This window comes from Convolutriloba macropyga, chromosome 14, assembly GCF_964194025.1.
Source record: "Convolutriloba macropyga chromosome 14, txConMacr16.3, whole genome shotgun sequence".
Classification (NCBI taxonomy): Eukaryota; Metazoa; Xenacoelomorpha; order Acoela; family Convolutidae; genus Convolutriloba; species Convolutriloba macropyga.
The window spans coordinates 4750775-4768771 of NC_134481.1; the positions used below are offsets into that span (position 1 = coordinate 4750775).

The following is a 17997-nucleotide window of genomic DNA, read 5'->3' on the forward strand; positions in this document are numbered from 1 at the left end:
GGTTTTGCCTCACATCATAATGTCTCTGCACGTCATACGTGAAGTTTATGTTACGCATCACGAGTAAAAAATTTCTCTAAAATGTCCAAATTGCACTAAAAAGAAGATAAGGCTTACAAATTTTCCTACTTTGCAGAGCTCATTCTAGCCCAATCATAAATGTTACAATAATGAAAGGTATTGCCATTTGAGCTCATCAAGAAGGTGGTAAATACTGTAAGTTTCTTCTATTGAAGGATTTTAAGAGGACATTTGAGACTGCGGAATTTTTCAAATAACCGAAAAAATTATTCAATTTTCGGAGTTTGCGTCATCGACGAAAAGCCTGACGATATTTCAATTGTTGTATCAACTAAAATGTCAAATCATATAGGGCTACCAGATGCCAGCCGTGCAAGGTTGAGGTTAAATTGAGGAAGAAATAGATGCATGCGACCATCGCAAAACGAATTTTCTAACATCAAAACATAATAAAGCGGCAAAATATCTGTACCGGGAACAAGTATTCCTGCGTCATGTTCTCTTCATTTCTTCTGCGAATTTTAATTTTTGAGCCATGGCCAACAAAAACTTAATAGTTCAATTAACTGCAAAGCCGAATAATGTAGATTTTAAGCACATTTCTAACGATTGGTTATAACAAGTTTTGTCTACTTTTCCAGTCAGACTGACTTTAGTGTTCAGACAACTTTTTGAATTTAACATGTTTTGAATCTTTTGTTTGACAAATCATGGCTTGATTAACATAATCAGTTCTCTGCACGTTATGTTTGATTGTTAGATTATGCATCATGAACATTGTTTTTCTCTAAATGATCCAAATTACCCCAATAAGGAAAAAGAGGCTGTTTTTCTTTGTGACTTGCAGTGCTCTTACTGATGAAATTATACATGTTAAAAAAGTCCAAACCTTTGAAATTACAGCTGTTGAAATGATTGACCCCGCTTCAAGTTTTCTCTAAGTCAATTTTTTGTAGTGGACGTTTCGGATTGCTGTTAGTTTCAAATCCCGCGAGAGATCTGGTAAAGTTTGGTGTTTGAGTTATCGGTGAAAAGCCTGATCATGTTTCAAATAATATATCAGCTCACATAGGGCTACTCTGTGCCCTTTGTGCAATGTTGAAGTAAATTGGAGGAAAAAACCATAATTGCGACCATCGGAAAACCAATTTTTCAACAGCAAACTATAAAACAGCGGAAAAATATCTATCCCGGGATTAAATATTCCTATGTTATGTTCTCTCCATTTCCTCTGAGATGACAGCATTTTGGGCCAGTATCTTTGATTACATAGCGTTGCAATTAGTGCAAAAATTGAATAGATGGAGATTTATATTACGTTTCTATCGATCTTTTAAAATAATTTTTGTCCAAACTTTCTAGTCAAACTGACTTCTGTATTCGGAAAAACTTTTGAATTTAATCAGTTTTCCATCACTTGATTGACAAAGCATGGCCTTCGTAACATGATCAGTTCTTCTCACGTTATATGTGATTGTTTGATTCTGCATCATGAATTTTGTTTATCTCTAAATGATCCAAATTACACAAAAAAGGAAAAAGAGGCTCAGATTTTTTTGTGCCTTGCAGTGCTCACATTGATAAATTTACATTTGTTATAATAGTCCAAACCTATAATATAAGAGCTTCTAAACGGATCGGCAGAACTTCTAGGCTTCAATTTTTCAATTTTCGACAGCGTACGTTTCGGATTGTTGTTACGCTCAAATCTTGCAAGAAATTATGTAAAATGTGGTGTTTGATTTATCGGCGAAAAGCATGATGATGTTTCAACTAAAATGTCAAACCATATAGGGCTACAAAATGTCATGTTTTGCAAGATTGATGTTAAATTGAGGAAGAAATAGATGCCTGCGACCATCGCAAAACGAATTTTCTAACATCAAAACATAATAAAGCGGCAAAACATCTGTACCGGGAACAAGTATTCCTGCGTCATGTTCTCTTCATTTCTTCTGAGAATTTTAATTTTTGAGCCATGGCCAACAAAAGCCTAATAGTTCAATTAACTGCAAAGCCGAATAATGTAGATTTTATGCACATTTCTAACGATTGGTTATAACAAGTTTTGTCTACTTTTCCAGTCAGACTGACTTTAGTGTTCAGGCAACTTTTTGAATTTAACATGTTTTGAATCTTTTGTTTGACAAATCATGGCTTGATTAACATAATCAGGTCTCTACACGTTATAATTGATTGTTAGATTATGCATCATGAACATTGTTTTTCTCTAAATGATCCAAATTACCCCAAAAAGGAAAAAGAGGCTGTTTTTCTTTGTGACTTGCAGTGCTCCTACTGATGAAATTATACATGTTAAAATAGTCGAAACCTATTAAATTACAGCTGCTGAAATGATTGACCCCGCTTCAAGTTTGCTCCAAGTCAATTTTTTGTAGTGGACGTTTCGGATTGCTATTAGTTTCAAATCCCGCGAGAGATCTCGTAAAGTTTGGTGTTTGAGTTATCGGTGAAAAGCCTGATCATGTTTCAAATAATATATCAGCTCACATAGGGCTACTATGTGCCCTTCGTCCATTGTTGAAGTAAATTGGAGGAAAAAACTATAATTGCGACCATCGGAAAATCAATTTTCCAACAGCAAACTATAATACAGCGGAAAAATATCTATCCCGGGACTAAGTATTCCTATGTTATGTTCTCTCCATTTCCTCTGAGATGACAGCATTTTGGGCCAGTATCCGTGATCACATAGCGTTGCAATTAGTGCAAAAATCGAATAGATAGAGATTTACATTACGTTTCTATCGATCTTTTAAAATAATATTTGTCCAATTTTTCTAGTCAGACTGACTTCTGTATTCGGAAAAATTTTGGAATTTAATCAGTTTTCCATCACTTGATTTTCAAAGCATGGCCTTCGTAACATGATCAGTTCTTCTCACGTTATATATGATTGTTTGATTCTGCATCATGAAATTTGTTTATCTCTAAATGATCCAAATTACACAAAAAAGGAAAAAGAGGCTCAGATTTTTTTGTGCCTTGCAGTGCTCATATTGATAAATTTACATTTGTTATAATAGTCCAAACCTATAATATAAGAGCTTCTAAACGGATCGGCAGAACTTCTAGGCTTCAATTTTTCAATTTTTGACAGCGTACGTTTCGGATTGTTGTTACGCTCAAATCTCGCAAGAAATTATGTAAAATGTGGTGTTTGATTTATCGGCGAAAAGCATGATGATGTTTCAACTAAAATGTCAAACCATATAGGGCTACAAGATGTCACGTTTTGCAAGATTGATGTTAAATTGAGGAAGAAATAGATGCCTGCGACCATCGCAAAACGAATTTTCTAACAACAAAACATAATAAAGCGGCAAAATATCTGTACCGGGAACAAGTATTCCTGCGTCATGTTCTCTTTATTTCTTCTGAGATTTTTAATTTTTGAGCCATGGCCAACAAAAGCCTAATTGTTCAATTAACTGCAAAGCCGAATAATGTAGATTTTATGCACATTTCTAACGATTGGTTATAACAAGTTTTGTCTACTTTTCCAGTCAGACTGACTTTAGTGTTCAGACAACTTTTTGAATTTAACATGTTTTGAATCTTTTGTTTGACAAATCATGGCTTGATTAACATAATCAGGTCTCTGCACGTTATAATTGATTGTTAGATTATGCATCATGAACATTGTTTTTCTCTAAATGATCCAAATTACCCCAAAAAGGAAAAAGAGGCTGTTTTTCTTTGTGACTTGCAGTGCTCCTACTGATGAAATTATACATGTTAAAATAGTCCAAACCTATTAAATTACAGCTGCTGAAATGATTGACCCCGCTTCAAGTTTTCTCCAAGTCAATTTTTTATAGTGGACGTTTCGGATTGCTATTAGTTTCAAATCCCGCGAGAGATCTTGTAAAGTTTGGTGTTTGAGTTATCGGTGAAAAGCCTGATCATGTTTCAAATAATATATCAGCTCACATAGGGCTACTATGTGCCCTTTGTGCAATGTTGAAGTAAATTGGAGGAAAAACTATAATTGCGACCATCGGAAAATCAATTTTCCAACAGCAAACTATAATACAGCGGAAAAATATCTATCCCGGGATTAAGTATTCCTATGTTATGTTCTCTCCAATTCCTCTGAGATGACAGCATTTTGGGCCAGTATCTTTGATCACATAGCGTTGCAATTAGTGCAAAAATCGAATAGATAGAGATTTACATTACGTTTCTATCGATCTTTTAAAATAATTTTTGTCCAAACTTTCTAGTCAGACTGACTTCTGTATTCGGAAAATTTTTTGAATTTAATCAGTTTTCCATCACTTGATTGTCAAAGCATGGCCTTCGTAACATGATCAGTTCTTCTCACGTTATTTGTGATTGTTTGATTCTGCATCATGAAATTTGTTTATCTCTAAATGATCCAAATTACACAAAAAAGGAAAAAGAGGCTCAGACTTTTTTGTGCCCTGCAGTTCTCATACTGATGAATTTATACATGTTATAGTAGTTCAAACCTTTAGAACATAAGTTGTTATTGACATGACACAATATGTAGGTCTCATCTATTCGAGTTTTCAGAGGATATTTTGGAATTCTGTTTCATTAATTTCTCGTGAGAGATTATGTAAATTTTGGTGTTTGAGTTATCGGCAAAAATCCTGATGTTGTTTCAATCAATATATCAGCTCACATTTGGCTACTAGATGTCACGTTGTGCACGTTTAAGGTAAATTTGAAAAAAAAACAATTTTGCCATCATCGGAAAACCAATTTCTCAACTGCAAAACATAACACATCGGAAAATTTATCCCGGGAACAAGTATTCCTACGTCACGTTCTCTCCATTTCTTTTGAGATGACAGAATTTAGAGCAAAAACCCTTGCACATATAACATTAAGATTAATGCAAACAACAGAATACATAAAAATTTGATTCACGTTTCTATCGGTCTTTTAAAATAATTTTTGCCAAATTTTCTAGTCAGACTGACTTCCGTATTCAGAAAAATTTTTGAATTTAATCAGTTTCGCATCATTTGTTCGACAAAGTATGGCCTTTGTTACGTGATTATTTCTTTGCACGTTATAAGTGATTGTTAGATTATGCCTCATGAATTCTGTTTTCTTCTCATTGATCCAAATTACCCCAAAAAGGAACAAGATGCTCAGATTTTGTTGTGCCTTGCAGTGCTCATACTGATGAAATTTTACATGTTATAATAGTCCAAACCTATAAATCCCTAGTTGTAATTGACATGACTCAAGTAATAGGTTTCATCGAGTCAAGTTTTTTTAAAGGATATTTCGGATTTCTGTTTCATTAAATTCTCGTGAGAGATTATGTAAATTTTAGTGTTTGAGTTATCGGCAAAAATCCTGATGTTTTTTCAATCAATATATCAGCTCACATTTGGCTACTAGATGTCATGTTGTGCAAGTTTAAGGTAAATTTGAGAAAAAAAACAATTTTGCCATCATCGGAAAATCAATTTCTCAACTGCAAAACAAAATACATCGGAGAATTTATCCCGGGAACAAGCATTCCTACGTCACGTTCTCTCCATTTCTTTTGAGATGACAATATTTAGAGCAAAAACCCTTGCACACATAACATTAAAATTAATGCAAACAATAGAATACATAAAAATTTGATTCACGTTTCTATCGGTCTTTTAAAATAATTTTTGCCAAATTTTCTAGTCAGACTGACTTCCGTATTCAGAAAAATTTTTGAATTTAATCAGTTTTGCATCATTTGTTCGACAAAGTATGGCCTTTGTTACGTGATTAGTTCTTTGCACGTTATAAGTGATTGTTAGATTATGCCTCATGAATTCTGTTTTCTTCTCATTGATCCAAATTACCCCAAAAAGGATCAAGAGGCTCAGATTTTGTTGTGCCTTGCAGTGCTCATACTGATGAATTTTTACATGTTATAATAGTCCAAACCTATAAATCCCTAGTCGTAATTGACATGACTCAATTAATAGGCATCATCGAGTCAAGTTTTTTTAGAGGTTGTTTCGGATTTCTGTTTCATTAAATTCTCGTGAGACATTATGTAAATTTTGGTGTTTGAGTTATCGGCAAAAATCCTGATGTTGTTTCTATCAATATATCAGCTCACATTTGACTACTAGATGTCACGTTGTGCACGTTTAAGGTAAATTTAAGAAAAAAACAATTTTGCCATCATCGGAAAACCAATTTCTCAACTGCAAAACATAATACATCGGAAAATTTATCCCGGGAACAAGTATTCCTACGTCAAGTTCTCTCCATTTCTTTTGAGATGACAGCATTTTGGGCCAGTATCTTTGATCACATAGCGTTGCAATTAGTGCAAAAATCGAATAGATAGAGATTTACATTACGTTTCTATCGATCTTTTAAAATAATTTTTGTCCAAACTTTCTAGTCAGACTGACTTCTGTATTCGGAAAATTTTTTGAATTTAATCAGTTTTCCATCACTTGATTGTCAAAGCATGGCCTTCGTAACATGATCAGTTCTTCTCACGTTATTTGTGATTGTTTGATTCTGCATCATGAAATTTGTTTATCTCTAAATGATCAAATTACACAAAAAAGGAAAAAGAGGCTCAGACTTTTTTGTGCCCTGCAGTTCTCATACTGATGAATTTATACATGTTATAGTAGTTCAAACCTTTAGAACATTAGTTGTTATTGACATGACACAATATGTAGGTCTCATCTATTTGAGTTTTCAGAGGATATTTTGGAATTCTGTTTCATTAATTTCTCGTGAGAGATTATGTAAATTTTGGTGTTTGAGTTATCGGCGAAAAACCAGATGATGTTTCAATTCATCTATCAGCTCACTTGGGACTACTATATGCCACGTTGTGCAAGGCTGAAGTAATTGGTAGGGAAAAAACGATGTTTAGGACCATGAGAACACCATTTCTACAACAGCAATACATAATGCAGCGAAAAATATCTCCTGGAAACAAGTATGCCTGCATCAATTTTTTTTTCAATTTCTTCTAAGATGACAGCATTTTGAGCCAGTACCCTCACACACAGTACCTTGCAATTACTCCCAGAACCGAATAAATGGCGATTTTCATGCACGTTTCCGCCAATTTTTAAAAATAAGTATTGTCCAACTTTTCTAGTCAGCCTGACTTCAGTGTGCAGAATAACTTTCGGTGGTATGTATTAAATTCTCAGTCTTCCATTTGCCAAAACAAATTTTTCTTTAGAGCAGGGGAGGCTTGGAACTAGCCGAGTTTGTGGTTTCTGGTTTAAATGTGTTTTTGCAGAGTGGAAGATTAAATTTTTTCAGTTCAGTCAACAAAATTATATTCATTGTTCACCATTATTTTCATATATTTTCAATAGTAACTTCCGGTCCAAGAAAAGTCCCAGAGCAATTTAGGAAATCTTGAAAACGTTTTAAAAACGAAAATGAAATTTTGTTAATGATAAATATTTTAAATTTTTTGTTCACTTCAGTCCATCTTTGGAAAAATCATAGGGAAGCTTAATGGAATTGTCTTTGCTATCTGAAAAGAAAAACTACGAATTTTATTTTCAAACTCAGTTTTCCTGTAAAAATTTTCCTTCAAACTGATACCTTAAAATCACAAAAAAAATTGCAGGTAAATTACCTGAATAATGTGCAGGTAAGCAATTCCGGGGAAAATTGTGCAGGTAAATTTTACCTGCACTTGGCCTTACCTGCACACTGTTCAGGTAAATTTACCTATACATTATTTAGAGTGAAGTGAAGCGAAAAAGCGAGTGGTTTTGCGACGTGAATTTTTTTGCTCTAATTTTTAAGTAGAGTGAGAAGACGGCGTTTGAACAAAAATTTGCTTTCTCGCTAGTGCTTTTTGTTCACATGCGGCGATTTCACTTTGATTTTTACTGTTTTTTTTTCAATTTTTTGGATCGGATTTTTTTCCAAGTGGTTTTCCCAATCCTTTTATAGTTCATTCTAGGCCTATTTTCTATTTGAACCAAATTTCTCTTTCTCGCTAGTGGTTTTTGTTCACATGCGCATTTTGACATTGATTTTCAGTTTTTTTAAATTTTTCTTTGGAAATTGTTTTCCCAATTCAGTCATTGTCCGTGCTAGGTCTAGTTTTGTTTATTTAATGACAATTCTTTGAATTGTATATCAGAACTTGTCCTGCTATGTTTTTTTCAATTTGCTTTACCTTATGATCACGTTTTTCTTTTTACATAAGTCACGACTTTCACATTTGACTTCTGACTAACCTCACTCACTGTTTCAGAATGTTTTCTAAATCCATTCACTCAATGACTTACGCAAGATAGGGAATACAGTCAAGGTCAAAAGAACAAAATCAAAAGAGACTGAATAAACTGATATAGCCCGGTCAATAAGTCATTGAGAATTACTTTATCAAAGTTCATTAGAGTGTTTGCTAGCTGAAATTGGTATTAAGCTTATTAGTTTTCAGTTTAGAAGCTGAATTAAATATAGTTTTGGAATCCTACTGAAACTGCACGCCTAATTAGAACACTTTTTGACACTAAAAAATTAAAAAATTCGGTCAAATTATCTCTTTTCTCTTTTTCTGTTTCAATCCCGATGTGCATCAAGTGCATCAACGGCGGCTATTTTCCTGCAGTCTGCCTGCTATGTTTTTAAACTTGCTCCAATGAGGTCAATACTATTATTTGGTAATAATACCCTCAAGGGCAGCAAAAATGAAAGCATAGCAAAATCCGGTTTGAATTGCTCTCTCTCATGAATAAATATTGAAAAAAAAGGAAAAAAAGTATTTGGCTTACTGATCAAAGAAAGTTTACTCGTCTCTTAAAGATTCCAATTCATACCTGGCAACGACCTGTATTGTGGATCTTTGTACCCCGCTAAAGGATTCCTTAAAGGGTTTTGATTTTCTAATTCTCCGGATGTAGGTGTTACCAAATTTATGCTAGTAGCCCAGCTTTTACAATTTTGGTCCGCCCTCATTTTTTTGGACAATGCATTTACATTCAGTAGAATTTTTTGCAAAAGATTTAAAGGTATTTTTTAGCTCAATCTGTTTGAAATAATATGAGTGCTTAAATTCCTTGTGTATTGAAATTAAAACTTTTTGTGCCTTCTCAGTTGAACTATGTGCAATAGGAAGTATTTATTCAATTTATCATATCACCGAGAAATTCAATTGGTCGCGTTCAGATAGTGGAAGTGTTGAAAACGCAGACACACATAATTACCCATTTAGCCCTAACGGGGCCCAATTTACTTTTTCGGAAAAATAGCTAGATATTTCTTCTGAACAAAAGTAGCTTTTTCTTTAATCAGTATCGATAAAAGGTTTACCTGCTCGCTTTATCTTTCAAACCTCAACTGAGCGACAGAGAACAGTTTAGCTTTAACTTATGAAATAAACATCAGACAAAATCCTTTTTTTCCAAAGACAGTTTCGCTATAGAGCGAAAAAAAAATTTTGTCCTAATTTTCTGTCATATAGAAAAAATTGACTAAGAACTTCATCGGCAGTTCTTAATGAGTCGACCAGCTAAAATCTTTTATGTCTGGTTTTTGAAATGAAAGATTTTATATTGCGTCATAAGTTTTAAAATAATAATTCAGAAGCTGAAAAATAAAATCACACTGTTTCAAAATTAGATTTTTCGCTACGCTCTTAACTTTTCTAAATTTGATGTTTCTTCAGTTCTTTTTCGTTCTCTATGTTTTTGATTTAGAGCGCTTCAATTACATGACATTTTAGCAGCATGTTTTGCTTGCTGCTTGCAATATGGTCTTGTACACTATACTTGCCGTTTCTGTCTCTAAGTTAGGATTGTTAGGTAAACTTTTGACAATTTTTCTGGTAGAAATTAAGATCAAAGTTTTCATTCAGACACGTTTTGTTTTTCTTCTTGAAAAATTTATTCTGTTTAAATATGAGTTTTGTTCCTGTAACATTTCTCGTTATGTTGCTGCAAAATGAAAAACGTGTCTTTCAGACGTTGTACCATTTTTTTTTGAAGAAATTGGATAATGTACTATGTGTAGCACATAGATGACTAGTTTTTATTGGTAAGGTTTTTTTTTCTCCGTCTGTCTTCAAATGTGCAGAAAATAACGGTTAATAAATACTATTTAAAGCGACATAATTGCTAATTGGAATGAGGTCAATGCTATTATTTGGTAATAATCCCCTCAAGGGCAGCAAAAATGAAAGCATAGCAAAATCCGGTTTGAATTGCTTTCTCTCTCTCTCTCATGAATAAATATTGAAAAAAAGGAAAAAAGTATTTGGCTTACTGATCAAAGAAAGTTTACTCGTCTCTTAAAGATTCCAATTCATACCTGGCAACGACCTGTATTGAGGATCTTTGTACCCCGCTAAAGGATTCCATAAAGGGTTTTGATTTTCTAATTCTCCGGATGTAGTTGTTACCAAATTTATGCTAGTAGCCCAGCCTTTACAATTTTGGTCCGCCCTCACTTTTTTGGACAATGCATTTACATTCAGTAGAATTTGTTGCATACGAATTAGAGGTATTTTTAGCTCAATCTGTTTGAAATAATATGACAGCTTAAATTCTTTGCGTATTGAAATTAAAACTTTATGTGCCTTCTCAGTTGAACTATGTGCAATAGGAAGTATTGATTCAATTGATCATATCACCGAGAAATTCAATTGGTCGCGTTCAGATAGTGGAAGTGTTGAAAACGCATACACACATAATTACCCATTTAGCCTAACTGGGCCCAATTTACTTTTTCGGAAAAACAGCTAGATATTTCTTCTGAACAAAAATAGCTTTTTCTTTAATCAGTATCCATAAAAAAAGAAATTTTTTTAATAGCGATTTCTCTCATCGTTTTATCGTTTCTCTTTTGTGAGCATGTACTCAATGCCCACTATTTCTGCTCGCTTTATCTTTCAAATCTCAACTGAGCGACAGAGAACAGTTTAGCTTTAACTTATGAAATAAACATCAGACAAAATCCTTTTTTTCCAAAGACAGTTTCGCTATAGAGCGAAAAAAAAATTTTTGTCCTAATTTTCTGTCATATAGAAAAAATTGACTAAGAACTTCATCGGCAGTTCTTAATGAGTCGACCAGCTAAAATCTTTTATGTCTGGTTTTTGAAATGAAAGATTTTATATTGCGTCATAAGTTTTAAAATAATAATTCAGAAGCTGAAAAATAAAATCACACTGTTTCAAAATTAGATTTTTCGCTACGCTCTTAACTTTTCTAAATTTGATGTTTCTTCAGTTCTTTTTCGTTCTCTATGTTTTTGATTCAGAGCGCTTCAATTACATGACATTTTAGCAGCATGTTTTGCTTGCTGCTTGCAATGTGGTCTTGTACACTATACTTGCCGTTTCTGTCTCTAAGTTAGGATTGTTAGGTAAACTTTTGACAATTTTTCTGGTAGAAATTAAGATCAAAGTTTTCATTCAGACGCGTTTTGTTTTTCTTCTTGAAAAATTTATTCTGTTTGAATATGAGTTTTGTTCCTGTAACATTTCTCGTTATGTTGCTGCAAAAAGAATAACGTGTCTTTCAGGTGTTGTACAACTTTTCTTTGAAGAAATTGGATAATGTACTTTGTGTAGCACATAGATGACTAGTTTTTATTGGTAAGGTTTTTTTCTCCGTCTGTCTTCAAATGTGCAGAAAATAACGGCTAATAAATACTATTTAAAGCGACATATTTGCTAATTGGAATGAGGTCAGTGCTATTATTTGGTAATAATCCCCTCAAGGGCAGCAAAAATGAAAGCATAGCAAAATCCGGTTTGAATTGCTCTTTCTCTCTCTCCCATGAATAAATATTGAAAAAAAGGAAAAAAGTATTTGGCTTACTGATCAAAGAAAGTTTACTCGTCTCTTAAAGATTCCAATTCATACCTGGCAACGACCTGTATTGAGGATCTTTGTACCCCGCTAAAGGATTCCATAAAGGGTTTTAATTTTCTAATTCTCCGGATGTAGGCGTTACCAAATTTATGCTAGTAGCCCAGCCTTTACAATTTTGGTCCGCCCTCACTTTTTTGGACAATGCATTTACATTCAGTAGAATTTTTTGCATAAGAATTAGAGGTATTTTTTAGCTCAATCTGTTCGAAATAATATGAATGCTTAAATTCCTTGTGTATTGAAATTAAAACTTTATGTGCCTTCTCAGTTGAACTATGTGCAATAGGAAGTATTTATTCAATTTATAATATCACCGAGAAATTCAATTGGTCGCGTTCAGATAGTGGAAGTGTTGAAAACGCATACACACATAATTACCCATTTAGCCCAACTGGGCCCAATTTACTTTTTCGGAAAAACAGCTAGATATTTCTTCTGAACAAAAATATCTTTTTCTTTAATCAGTATCGATAAAAAAAGAAATTTTTTTAATAGCGATTTCTCTCATCGTTTTATCGTTTCTCTTTTGTGAGCATGTACTCAATGCCCACTATTTCTGCTCGCTTTATCTTTCAAATCTCAACTGAGCGACAGAGAACAGTTTAGCTTTAACTTATGAAATAAACATCAGACAAAATCCTTTTTCAAAGACAGTTTCGCTATAGAGCGAAAAAAAATTTTGTCCTAGTCTGTCATATAGAAAAAAATTGACTAAGAACTTCATCGGCAGTTCTTAATGTGTCGACCAGCTAATATCTTTTATGTCTGGTTTTTGAAATGGAAGATTTTATATTGCGTCAAAAATTTTGAAATAATAATTCCGAAGCTGAAATATAAAATCACACTGTTTAAAAATTAGATTTTTCGCTACGCTCTTAACTTTTCTAAATTTGATGTTTCTTCAGTTCTTTTTCGTTCTCTATGCTTTTGATTTAGGGTGCTTCAATTACATGACATTATAGCAGCATGTTTTGCTTGCTACTTGCAATGTGGTCTTGTACACTATACTTGCCGTTTCTGTCTCTAACTTAAGATTGTTAGGTAAACTTTTGACAATTTTTCTGGTGGAAATTAAGATCAAAGTTTTCATTCAGACGCGTTTTGTTTTTCTTCTTGAAAAATTTATTCTGTTTGAATATGAGTTTTGTTCCTGTAACATTTCTCGTTATGTTGCTGCAAAAAGAATAACGTGTCTTTCAGGTGTTGTACAACTTTTCTTTGAAGAAATTGGATAATGTACTTTGTGTAGCACATAGATGACTAGTTTTTATTGGTAAGGTTTTTTTCTCCGTCTGTCTTCAAATGTGCAGAAAATAACGGTTAATAAATACTATTTAAAGGGACATATTTGCTAATTGGAATGCAAACTTTGAGATTTGCTACTGCTCTTTTTAAAAAACTCACTCAAAATGTTAATAGGCGATGATTTCAAGATAACGTCTCCGGTGTTAAACTCTTAGGAAAAGTTTATAATGAGAATGGGTTCAAAGTACAATCCTTGAGGGTTTCAAATTTGATATCCTAAGGTGAACAGTTTTGTTTCCTTTTTTTTGTGGAAAAACCACCCACGCGCATTCCCAGACACACCACTCCCACCAGCTTAGCAGACATAATACTTTTACACCCCATATTGTGCGCGTGTTTTTTACATAATACGCAGAACAAATCCAACTTCTTTAAAAAAATTCTCCCAAATAACCAAACCTGTTCTATATCGTTGTGTTTCAGTGAAAGACTATTCAGTAACAGTGTATACTGGATCTGAAGAAGACGCAGGCACTGATGCAGATGTGTTCATCAAACTCATTGGAGAAAGTGGAGAATCGCCGACTAAATTAATGGACAAAAGGGGCAAAAACGATTTCGAGAGAAACAGGTGATTGTACATCCTAAACTAGTCAAGAAAAAAAAGTTGAAAGTAAGTCAACTTACTTGAAACACTAATGTAATTTTGCACTGCCTTTTACCGGAAATTTACAGTTAAAATCACTTTATAAGGTAAAAATACCAAACAATATGGGTACAAAGTCTCTTTTTAAAAGTCTAACTACAACTGCCAACACTAAACAAAGTTTGTTGAGCATATAATTCAAATAACTATTTAGGTAAGTTTCAACTAAAAATTTCATCTTAGTAAATTTAAGCTTAATTTACCTCTCGGGTAATTTTACTTTAATTTTTAAAGAGAAGTATTGTTAAAATAAAAATAAATTATACCCCCAACCAACTTGGTTTAATGTTGACAGTTGTAGTTGAAATTTTCAATTGAAAGACTTCGAACCCCTAATCTAAACTGACCATATTAGAAACAGTTTTTTTATGATAGTTTAAACTCATATTGTTTGGTAATACCCACTTTGAAGATTCGTCTCCGTTTCGATTAATCGTCAAATTTTGTTCTACTGTAAATTTTTTTCGCAAAAAAAAACGTTTTGTAACAGTATCGCGGCGGCTGTTTAAGAGTTCTTGAGGTTTTTAGAGAGTAGAAGATTTTTTCCTCATTCCTCGATTTTTTTTCTAGTTTTTTTCTAAGAAAAAATTATCTGATCATCCCTTTCGTTTAATGATAATACTTGACTTCTAAGTGACTGTTGACTTACTTTGTTGATAAACTTCTGTAAAAATAAACAGTCGTAAGCTCAATTTGTTTTGAGTGCACGTTTATTTGATGGCTAATAAGGTTAACAGAGAAGTGAACATCTGGTTTTATTTTTCAGCAAAGAAACATACACTGTGAAATCAGCTGATCTTGGAGCTATCAACAAACTCAAGATCTGGCACGATGGATCTGGACTTTCTTCCGCTTGGTTCCTTGACAAGGTTTGCCCAAATTACAACTCAAGTCTTTGGGTTCATTGATAATTGGTGACCTTAATTGATTCACAGAGCTTGTTGCTCTAAATCTTTCTCTTAAGATATTACGCAATCTTTCGTATTACGCAATCTTTTGTATGAAGAAGGACACACGATAAAAGCCTCGTTAAAAGGCGCCAATTTGTTGGGCTTATTTTTATTTTTTGGGCTAACACCAAAAAATCAAGACGCAGTTTTTTGTGGGATTCTTTAAACTGTTTTTTGATTCTTCTGTTTATTTTAATTGTACTTAAAAGTACCACCTTTTCTGTGAAGAAAATTTGTTTTCATAGCCTTTGTGATCAAGTGTGATCAATGTTAACCGGTTATCAATTTTTCAAGTTTATCAAATTATGTGAAAATTGATCAGAAATACTAAATTAGAAATTGAAGTTTCTGTGAATAGAAAACGCGTCTTTGTTTTTTTTTCCTAATGGGTAAAATTGTCTCCGCAAAATTGGAAAGAAATATAATTTGATGTTGATAATTCTATTTGCAGTTAAACCTGTATAATGATTGTTCAACTTGAGTTGTTTATTTTAGATTATAGTGAAAGATAGTGATGACGTGTACGTGTTTTACTGTCGAGACTGGCTCTCTGATGAGATGGAGGACAAAACACTGTCTAAAATGTTACAAGCTAGTGAAGCTGGTAAGTTTGTACTCAGGGTCACTTTATCATGATAGATGAAAAACATCAGATCTTTGATGATTGGAAGAAAAGCCCAAAATTTGAGCTTTTCAACATTTACAAGGTATTACGTAACTCTGTAAATAGAAATTTGAGAAAGCTCTGATCTTTTTACAAAGCAATTGTTTCAGGACCTCCCAAAGATTTTAAGCTTTCTGTTAAAACCAATTTACAATTTGCCATCAAAGAATGCATTAACATAATTTCCTAAAATCTTAAAAAGCGCCTATATTACACCTGTTCATGAGGAAGAAGACAGATAAAACAATATAACTATCGACCCTTCTCGGTCGCTCCAATTTTAGCAGACGTTTTTGAGCGCTACAATAGTAGTTAACTCGCCAGTTAGTTCAAAATGTTATGTCAAAAATGGATTGGGCTGTATTAAATAAGTGCGTTCCTCAAGGAATAGTTTTGGTACCATAAAATTCATACTTTCCGTCAACGATTTCAGTCAAACAGTAGTAAAAATTGTGATGTTTCACAATTTGGTGACGCTTGTGGCTGGCTAAAAATGCAATAAATTGAGCGCAGGTACAGCTATTTATTGAATATTCAAGTTACCGCGAAGTGAGGGAAAAACGGAGTAAACGGCCTCTAAAAATGAGAAGTTGCTGAAAGCGTCCTTTTCAAAGGGCACTGTTGAGAGCCAACCGATGAGTGCTGTTAGATGTAATTGTTGATGAAAAATTATTATACCAAGATCACCCGATTAAGGTTTTTAGTAAATTGGCCTCATCGATCAGATCTTCATACTTGATGTGTCTTCGCATACCTCTAAAAATGCAAATTAATCTTTTCAAATCACTCGCATTGTCCCATGTGAGTTTTAGTGGTATTTTTCCCCACAATTTATTGCCTTATTCTAATGATTAAAAGTAACAAACTAATAAGTTGGGGCATAGAATTTTGCTCTCTCAAAATCAAATACGATACTGACAGGAATCTTCTTGTTGAAACAAAAATTTTCGGAAGTGCAATAAACTTCTAATTGCAATTAGACGAAAAACGTAGAGAAGCAAATTGAAACGAGAAGTTGCAGGCGAGATGATTAAACGGAACGAAAGAGTTCCAACAAACAGCATATTTAAATACAGTATCTGAGGTTATAAGAGTCCTAAATATTAAATTGTAGGTCGGTCTCGATTTTTGAAAAAGATTTGATCAGTATTGTCTGACTTGTCTAACCACCCAGTCATTTTTTCATCAGTAAAGCATCCGCGATTCCGTGAACTAAATTTTGTTTTAATGTTTCTTAGAATTTTGTATTATAAAAACATCAAACAATATTTTCCATGAATTTTTAACACGATCGATTTCGCTTTTGATTGTATTGTGGTAATAAATTAGAATGAGTCTATGAGGCATCGACAACTGTCTTTTTCGGTCTTAACTTTTAATTTTGAATTACTTTTTTCTTTTTGTTCAATTTTTCAGTACTTTAATAATTTTCAGGCTTTTCGTTGTCTAATAATCTTTTTAATTGACGTTTTTAAGTTCTCTCGATCGCTGAATTGATGCGCGGAATTTTTCTTCGACCACATATTTGTTCTCGAAGGGGGTTAATTTATTTGACTTTGTTTTTATTTATCTTGCTTTAGTTTATTTTACTTTTCGCCGATGAAGTCGGATAAACTGTTAACGAACGAGGGCTTTTGGTCTCTCATAATCTCTCTTGAAGCTTTGGTAGGCTCTATATGCTTAGCTGAAAGCTCCCATATAATTGTTGACAAGGCTGCAAAACATTGAAACGCTTTAGCAAATTTTGATCGCCCCTGGTTTTTACCCACAGCTATAATATTTAATCCGCGCCGTCTACCTCCTGTGGCTAGCCTTCCTTATTCAAAGCTACTTTAGGTGGTTTTCTGTTAAATTTGGATTTTATCAATGCGTTTTTTTTAATAGCCACGAAGTGATAGCGCCTATTATTGGAGACATCGTGTTTTTTTTTAATTCGTCTCCATCGATGATTCTTGCAACTTGTTTTCTTGGAGTTGACTTTTTCAATTCGGGCATTAGGGCTTTTTCCTTATAGAGCGTATGTGTCTCATAAAAATGACTGTCCGAATCTAACCAAAAAGTCTGGTGGTCTATTAAAGGACTGGTGGTCAATCTTTCTATCTTATTTCACTAGTTGTTTCAATTCATGGAAAGCCACAAGCGTCTATCGCGTCTATTTTCCGACAATCTTCAGGCTATATTACTTAAATTTATGGCTGTTCAAGAGCGGATCAACCTTCATTATAGTTGAAAGTCAAAGCAAAATAATCTGAACAATAACTCGCGTCTTAAAATATCTCTAAATTGTTTGAAATCTTTCAGCTCTATTGTTTATTAATTAAGCGGTTCTAACCAGGCACAACTGAATATAGGAGCCGTTAGTGGACTTAAAACCAGTCTGTAAAACCAGCGAGCCTGGTGTGCTGACCATTACTGTAACTGGTCTGAGACTTGCGAACGGGGTATCTACTATAACTAGTTCTTACGTTCTTTCTTTTCTTTAAGGCCGATTTTCTCGAGCAAAGCGTACTTGAACAATTAGAACTTCATGTCAATCGATGT

General features: G+C 33.5%; 1 protein-coding gene across 1 annotated transcript in view; it reads left to right on the top strand.

Moving 5' to 3' along the window:
• LOC142353387 (lipoxygenase homology domain-containing protein 1-like) overlaps positions 1–17997 on the top strand; it is a 180049-nt gene that overhangs the window by 53535 nt on the left and 108517 nt on the right. Inside the window, exons 12-14 of the mRNA XM_075405618.1 lie at positions 13620–13767; positions 14609–14711; positions 15288–15396. Of these exons, the coding sequence (XP_075261733.1) occupies positions 13620–13767; positions 14609–14711; positions 15288–15396 (360 nt within the window). The remainder of the gene's footprint in view (positions 1–13619; positions 13768–14608; positions 14712–15287; positions 15397–17997) is intronic.